Below are 8,020 nucleotides of genomic sequence, written 5' to 3' on the forward strand. Positions count from 1 at the left end.
CTCTTCCCTCCATATACCCATCACCTTCTCTCCACTTAACTCTGTCTCCCGTGTGCATGTTTGTGTGTCCATACCCATCTGTCTTCATCTGACCATCTCTCCTGAATCTGCCCATTACTTTCTTTTTCTTTCATTGCCTGAAGATACTTCCCCCTTTCCTATAAGTCCTTAAGGTCTGGCTTCTGTTTTACAAGCCTTAGCCACTCATTGTTTCTCATTTTCTGGAGCAGGGTCTACAGGTTTCCACCAAACAAAAGCTCTCTCCCTGGGATCTTTTTGAGGGCTTGAAACCGTCAGCACCACTGTCTTGGGGCTGGTTCGGAACAGTCCGGGTGGACCGGAGAGTGGCTCGAGGTGAGGAGCAGCAGCGCTTACTGCTCTACCACACGCACCTGCGGCCTCGGCCCCGGGCGTATTACCTGGAGCCACTGCCACTGCCACCAGAAGATGAGGAGCCCCCTGCTCCTACTCTGCTAGAGCCTGAGAAAAAGGCTCCAGAGCCCCCCAAAACTGACAAACCTGGGGCTGCTCCAGCCAGTACTGAGGAACGCAAGAAGAAGTCCACCAAAGGCAAGAAACGAAGCCAGCCAGCTGCTAAGACAGAGGTTAGTGCTGTCCCCGTGATGCTTCCACAGCCTGTCTCCATGATTCTGTCCAGTTTCTGGTTTGTAGGAAGGGCAGGGGCATGTGGGGCAGGGGTGCCTTTGGAATTATAATAACCATGTAGATCCAGCTCCCCATCACCCCTCCTAGCCCACTTTACCCCCACCCCTCACCTTCCTCTTCTACCGTTCACATAGGACTTTGGAATGGGCTCAGGACGGAGTGGCCCCTATGGCGTGACAGTGCCTCCAGACCTCCTGCACCATACTAACCCTGGTTCCATAACCCACGTTAGCTACAGGCAGGGCCCCATAGGCCTCTACACCCAGAACCAGCCACTACCTGCAGGTTAGTGCCACCCCAGGAATGAGAGACTTACCTGGATTCCTCCTGCCTCAGGGATGATGCCCCTCGTCCAAGGAGCTATGGGTAACCAGGACACCTAGCTGGGGATGGAGGGACAAGGAGCCTTGAGAGGTCAGCCTGCTCCCATTTCCAGGTGGCCCTCGTGTGGACCCATACCGCCCCGTGCGGTTACCAATGCAGAAGCTGCCTGCCCGACCACCTTACCCTGGAGTGCTTCCCACAACCATGAGTGGTGTCATGGGACTGGAACCCTCTTACAAGACCTCCGTGTACCGACAGCAGCAGCCTGCAGTGCCCCAAGGACAGCGCCTTCGCCAACAGCTCCAGGCAAAGATAGTGAGAGGGGCCGTAGGGAGGGCCCCCAGGGAGAGGCATTTGAGGGTCACAGGACTGAGGAGACACTTGGGCTCTTCACGGGGACATGCAGAGTGGGAGATAGAGTTAACGAGATGGCGGAAAGTGTTTTCTGAGTTTAAATTTGTCCCCGTTTTCCCTTTTAGCAGAGTCAGGGGATGTTGGGCCAGTCATCTGTCCACCAAATGACTACTAGTTCTTCCTACGGTTTGCAGACCTCCCAGGTAAGGGCACAAGATGGTGAGAATTAGGGAGCTTGAGGCAAGTTACTCTGCACGCTCTTGGTCCTGACTCTCTCCTCCTTTTGTCCAGGGATATACTCCTTATGTTTCTCATGTGGGATTGCAGCAACACACAGGCCCCGCAGGTACCATGGTGCCCCCCAGCTACTCCAGCCAGCCTTATCAGAGCACCCACCCTTCTACCAATCCTACTCTTGTAGATCCCACTCGCCACCTGCAACAGCGGCCCAGTGGCTATGTGCACCAGCAGGCCCCTACCTACGGACATGGGCTAACTTCCACTCAAAGGTACCCAAGGGAGTTGGGGTTGTAAAGGCACTGAGGTACAGAGGCACATTTGACTTGGAAAAACATGCCTGGGGTGATGGGACTAATCAGACCTTCTGGAGGTGGCAAGAACACTTATCTGGCCACATAGCCTATTGCTACAAAATGCCGGAGCTGGAAGGGACCCTGGCAACCAGTAATCCCACACCTGCTTCCTCTATATTTCTTTGAGGCCGAGAGAAGGGAAATGATTTATATGACTACAGTAAGGGCAAGTCTAGGATTCATCGATGCACTGCATGGTAAGTTGGCATAAAGCCAGTGTTAGAACAGTCTTAACTCTGTAATGGACTAATGAACATATCCTCTCACTATTCTGAACATTAGTCAGGCCTAAGGTAAGACATCGTAATTGTGTCCTGAGAGTCTGTAGCTTAGGGCTTAGAACACTGAAGGGTAGACCAGCAGAAGTCCTTTTACTGAGAAGTAGTAACTCCTCACTATGTGGCCAGCACTGTGCTAAGACCGGTTGGGGTGAGGAAAGATATTTTTAAAAAACTATGAAGTCCCTCACCACAAAGAATTGTTACTCTAGTTGAGGAGATGAGACTTACCCAGAGGAACATTTAGAGAACACTGAGGAAAATCAGCAGATGTGCCATTATGTGCTGTGAAGTAAAATGGGAATCCAGAAAAGGTGCATGGTGCTGTCATTGTGGGCCTGAGTTGTCAGAGGAAGTGTCACGAAGGAGGTTGGACTTGCGTTGAAAGATGGCTATGATTTGTATTTGTGGAGAGGAGGAGAAGGAAGGGGATTCCAGATAGAGGGCATATCATGAACAAAGACATGGGAGCCAAATGAGGGGAGTGGCTGGGAGGAGAGGTAGGAGAAGAACTTGGATGGAGGTAAAATTGGTGTCGGGGAAGGAAAGGATAGGCTAGGAGTGGGCAGTTTGAAGAGGGCCTTGCCTGCTTAGTGCAGAACTGAGACACAATTCCAGAAAGAGCTCTTTGGATCTGGAAAGTGACATGACGAGTTGGACATGTCTAGAGATTAATATAGAATGCATGGATAGGATGCATAGAGAAGGTGCGAGAAGACTTGAGACAGGGGACCTGGTCAGTAGCCTGGTACAGTGATGTACAGATTGGGGTAAGGAAAGTGGAAGGAGCAGTGGGACTCAATTGTCTTTAAGCCCCTGAAATGTTATTGGCGATTGCCACCGACAACAAAAACCTCACAAAGTGTTAACAAAATGCCTATCCTATGCTAAGACTTTTTTTTCCATTTTTATAAGAGAAAAATAGCTAAGACAGAATTGAAAAATTTCTAGTCATGAAGGTTATGAGACACTGAGATGGGGCATTGTCTTTACTCCTTACTCCCCTACTTAGAAAGCTGCCAGGACCCAAAGGGCTCTTCTGATTAGTGACAGGAGGAATGAATGAAACGACTGAAGTGTCTTTAGAGTCAGGACCTGGGGCTTCTCTTTCACCTCTCTCCCCGCCCCATGCCTTGATCTCTGGACCTCTCTTTGTAGGTTTTCACACCAGGCACTGCAGCAAACACCCATGATAGGTACCCTGACACCACTGAGCACTCAGGGTGTCCAGGCTGCCGTCCGATCAGCTGCCATCCTGCCTGAACAACAGCAGCAGCAGCCACCGCAGCAGCAGCAGCAGCAGCAGCAACAGCAGCAGCAACAGCAGCAGCAGCAACAGCAGCAGCAACAGTACCACATCCGGCAGCAGCAGCAGCAGCAGCAGATCCTACGGGTAAGGCCCAGGGAGTTCACAGGGGACCTGGGAACCCGAGGAGGAGGAAAGGCCCAGGCTCCTCATTGTTATCTATAGTGACTGAGGCGGTACATAGAAAGCGCCTGGCAGAGTATCTGGCATGCAGTAGGATCTTAGAGAGTTAGTTTCCCCTTATACCCACTTTGGTTTTGTGGGGGTCCTATTGGGAGAGAGTTGGGGGTTGTCTGCTGGGGACTCTAGATTGGGTATCTTTCTCTGCAGCTCTCTGAGGAAGGAGGGCACTGAACCCAATTTCCTCCCTGCTGCTTCTTCCCCTGTTCCCATCCCTCCATGCCTGGGCTCAGCTGCTTGCTCTCCTTAGCAATATCTCTTATGTTCTCATAGCAACAGCAGCAACAGCAACAGCAGCAGCAGCAGCAGCAGCAGCATGAGAGGCATGTCCGACCGTCGGTTGTGATGGGGCGTTGCCTTCTCCTGATCCCAGGGTTGCCTCCTGACTATGAGAGGGGGCAGGGGCAGCGGCTCCTCCCCAGCCCCAGCCCCAGTCCCAGCCCCAGGTAGCTGCTGGACTCCAGCCCCAGACTCAGGGACAGCTGCCCAGGTTGGGCATGCAGCCAGTGAACTAGGTTGGGGACAGTGTGCCATGTGGTAGAAGTAGGAGGCAAGGCATGGCACACTAAAAAGAGATGGGGAGATGGGGATAGACAAGGATGTGGAAGATTCCGAGTAGAGGGTTTGAGTTCAGTGTTCCACTTCCAATTTCTACCTCAGTTCCAACGCCAGGGGCTTCAGCAGACCCAGCAACAGCAACAGACAGCAGCTTTGGTCCGGCAGCTCCAACAACAGCTCTCCAGTAAGCCTTCCTTCCTTCCCAGGAGTCCTGTGAAATAAATTGGGGGCGGGGAGGGGCAAGTAGCTGAGGCTGTTGCTTCTAGCCCATATTGTGGGGGCAAGCATTATATTCCATCCCTTCCCTTAGCACCTGAGTAGCGCTTCCCATGCATATCTACAGCCCAGCTTGGCATCCCACCCCTGATCCTCTCTGGTTTTTCACAGATACCCAGCCACAGCCCAGTACCAACATATTTGGACGCTACTGAGCATCTGGAGGAGCTGCTTGTGACTGGATGTGGCCCCGCCCTTTTCTCTGAATTCTCAATCCCCTTCCTGGGCTAGCACCAGTAATGGTTGGGGCTCTTCCCTCAGGCTCCATTTTTAATGAGTTTTTAGTATTTTTGTTAATGTGAGGCATTGAGCTGTTGGGTTTTGTATATTATTTATATTGAGACCCCAGAGCTGTTGCACCCAATACACAGAGCTTCTTTGCAAAGGGCACGTGTGAGTTCTGCATATCTGGGAAGGGCGGGCCCTTGGGAGAGTACTGGAGGCTGGACGGACAAGTTAGAGCCTTCATTCTGTTCAGATCATCTCCCCTGTTTACCTTCCATCCCCTAAATTTCTCAGTTGAATTGGATTGCTACCCTCTCTTCACTTCTCCAACCTGGCAGCATATTAAGGTTTGGGCCCTTAGTCTCTTAAGAAGGGCAGCTTATGTTCTCAGCTAGATGATACAGCTTCTGGATAACTTTCCGTCATGGTGGATATACCACTGGGATTGGGGAGGGGCCGTCAGGCCAGAGGGAAAAAAATCAATGGAACCTGATTCTGCTTCCACTCATCCACATGCTGGGTTTTGAACAAGCTTCAGAGTGGAGGGGGTGACAGACACTGCCTACCCTTTTTGCCACCTTTTGTGGTCTCCATCATGTGCCAAGTGGTATCCTAGACAGAAACCTTCCCTGAGATTCACATTTCGGGGATGAAAAATTGCCCTGCATTAGCAAGTGTCACCATTGAATAGGTGGTGGAAGTCTGGCATGGTTCCAGGAGGAAGAGACACCAGTAAAAGGAAGCACCCTTTTCTTTCTCTGCTCTGTTGCTGGAACTGCTTGCTTTTACACTACTCACCTTGGCAGTTACTCAGGGTAACTGTTGGTCACTCCAATTTTAAAGTAGACATAACAAAATCTGTTACAGAGTCACAATTGATACTGTGCAGGGCCATTCTGAGATCCCTTGTCTTCAGGTTTGTTTTTGTTTTTTAAAATATATTTTTATTGATTTCAGAGAGGTAGGGAGAAGGAGAGAGGGATAGAAACATCAATGATGAGAGAATCATTCATTGATCCGCTGCTTCCTACACGCCTCCCACTGGGTATCGAGCCCACAACCCAGGCATGTGCCCTGACCAGGAATTGAACCAGGACCTCCTGGTTCATAGATGGATGCTCAACCACTGAGCTATAGGGGCCAGGCCCCTTGCCTTCAGTTTTAGGGCCCTAGATCAAATGCTATCTGGGAGAGTCAACTGGTTTACTACAATGGAGTCCCCTGGTGTGCCCAGCTGGGGCTAGAAGAGGACCAGCCCCTTCTCTGTGGGTGGGCAGTACAGGATGATTTGACAACTTCAGGATAACATCCAGGACGTATTTGCATTATATCACTGGGAAGTGTCGAGTGTGCTGGTAAAACTAGGAGCACCAATCCATACCCAAGTTATAAAATATAAAAAATAAACTCCCTCTTTGAGATCCACAAAGTATGGCACTTAATTTGAGTTATGTGCTCAAGGAATGGAACTCCCTGATAGGGCAAAAACAAACATGACTGAAGCTTCTGCTGAACATTCTAAAGCAGCAGTCGCCAACCAATGGTCCCCGGACCACTGGTGGTCCGTGAGGTCCGAAATGTTGGCAACTGCTGTTCTAAAGAGATACAGGAATAGAGATTTAGCTGGGATAAGAGACACTCAGAGGGGCTTCGGGTACGGGGATTAAATAAACTGGACAGGTGCACTACATACAGGAACACAAAGACAGCCGGATCTAGAGAGGAGAGACCCTGACAGTCTGAGGCTGACATGGCCCCACACAAGCAGCAAAAAGGAACATCATTGACCTGTGAGAGAGCGACAGGATGAGGGCAAAGTGCCCCCCCACTGGTGCTACTTGAATAGTGCTGGTGCTGAGAGGTGTGGGCTGCTGAGGTGGAGGCCTGTTTGTGGAGTATGACTGGGGTCTCCTGCAAGCAGTGCCTCAGTTTCTCCCTTTGTTTCAAGTTCTCAAGCTTTGCAGGTAAAGTTTGGACTAGCTGCCCTGGAAGATTACCTGTTTGTGACTTGAAGGGGGTATGTGTGTGAGGAAGAGGGATTTCATGAGCAGTGTGTGCCAGATCATGGGAGGAATTGGGCCATGCCCCAGGACTTGAGCCATCTCTGGCACAAAAGGAGTTAATGGCAGGGACCGCGCCCCCCGTGTCCGGGCACGCGCAGCGCGCCCCCTCGGTGCGCGGGCACAGCAGCCAAGCAGCCAGAGAGCAGATCTCGGGGATTCGGGTGCGGAGCCCTTGGCCTGGAAGCGATATGGGTGGTCCGAGGCCCGGTTCAGTCGCTTGCAACAGCCAGGGGAACAGGTGAGGCCGAGGTCTCTCATTCTTTAGCCATCCATACCTTGCCCCATCCTATCCCCTCCCAATCGGGCTCCTCCACTCCCCAGCCAGTGCTACCCATCCTCAACCCCATGTTCTCCATCATCGGCACCCCTGACCCCCCAATCCTCCCCCACTCCTCTCCTTCACCTCCTCCCTGAAGCCCACATATCCCTGTCATCGTCCTGCCCATGGTCCCTCTATTTCCACAGCCCGGCTCGAATGCTCATCAAAATACCCCTACTGAGGGCCCCCAATCCCATTCCTGTTATGCACATTGCCAGTCCCCCCACCCCCACGGTGCAACCCCATCCCTCTTCTATGGTAGCATCTCACAGCCAGGCTCCCTCCCCCACTCTGCAGCCCCCCTCCTAACAGAGGCCTTTATCCTATCCTCCCCATTCCAATGCAGCTCCATCCCTCAATTCCGTTCAGAGCCCTCATAGCCCCCAATCCTGTGGTTTACAATACCAGTGCATTCCTGTACAATGCCCCTCACCCAATACTGCTCCAGCGTAAAAAGTACCCCCAGATGCCATTCTAATCCCTGGCATTGCCACCTCTCCTTGTCTTCTCCCAAATTGGAAGTTGGGCCAGGATGAAGATCTTGGCCTTGGGGACTTACAGTGGGTCTTAGGGTACAGAGGGCGTTTGGGGGTCGATTTGTCTAGGTGTTCACGGGGGAGGGACTGCAGGGAATTGACTCAAAGGGGTCCGGCATTTGGCACCAAAGGGGTACTGGAGAGGGAAGCATCCCAAAAGGGTTAATGGAATTTGTGGGGAGGGGCGGCACCGAGAGGGTTAATCGTGGGGGTGGGTGCTGATGGGGAAGCCGTGTGAATGAGCGGTCTGTGCCCCAGAGTTGCCATGGAGACAGTGAATGGGGGGATTGTGTGAACTCAGCTGCGGACTATTCCCCCCATACACACACACACACACACACA

General features: G+C 51.9%; 2 protein-coding genes across 5 annotated transcripts in view; both read left to right on the forward strand.

Annotated features, from left to right (window-relative positions):
• The window catches only part of MED12 (mediator complex subunit 12), a 26,943-nt gene extending 22,018 nt beyond the window's left edge, over positions 1-4,925 (forward strand). Inside the window, exons 37-46 of the mRNA XM_015566687.1 lie at positions 231-605; positions 801-951; positions 1,103-1,296; positions 1,470-1,547; positions 1,636-1,853; positions 3,374-3,665; positions 3,975-4,028; positions 4,097-4,147; positions 4,362-4,443; positions 4,647-4,925. Coding sequence (XP_015422173.1) covers positions 231-605; positions 801-951; positions 1,103-1,296; positions 1,470-1,547; positions 1,636-1,853; positions 3,374-3,665; positions 3,975-4,028; positions 4,097-4,147; positions 4,362-4,443; positions 4,647-4,690 — 1,539 coding nt within the window. The 3' untranslated portion in view covers positions 4,691-4,925. The remainder of the gene's footprint in view (positions 1-230; positions 606-800; positions 952-1,102; positions 1,297-1,469; positions 1,548-1,635; positions 1,854-3,373; positions 3,666-3,974; positions 4,029-4,096; positions 4,148-4,361; positions 4,444-4,646) is intronic.
• A 1,993-nt stretch (positions 4,926-6,918) lies between these two features.
• The window catches only part of NLGN3 (neuroligin 3), a 36,567-nt gene continuing 35,465 nt past the window's right edge, over positions 6,919-8,020 (forward strand). For 2 of the 4 annotated variants that reach the window (XM_006767936.2, XM_006767937.2), the window contains exon 1: positions 6,921-7,061. The gene's annotated coding sequence lies outside the window, so the exon portion shown is untranslated. Of the gene's footprint in view, positions 7,062-8,020 lie in introns of all 4 variants that reach the window. The other 2 variants (XM_015566683.1, XM_006767938.2) reach the window with 2 other exon arrangements.

This window comes from Myotis davidii, unplaced genomic scaffold, assembly GCF_000327345.1.
Source record: "Myotis davidii unplaced genomic scaffold, ASM32734v1 scaffold1983, whole genome shotgun sequence".
In the NCBI taxonomy this organism is placed as follows: Eukaryota; Metazoa; Chordata; class Mammalia; order Chiroptera; family Vespertilionidae; genus Myotis; species Myotis davidii.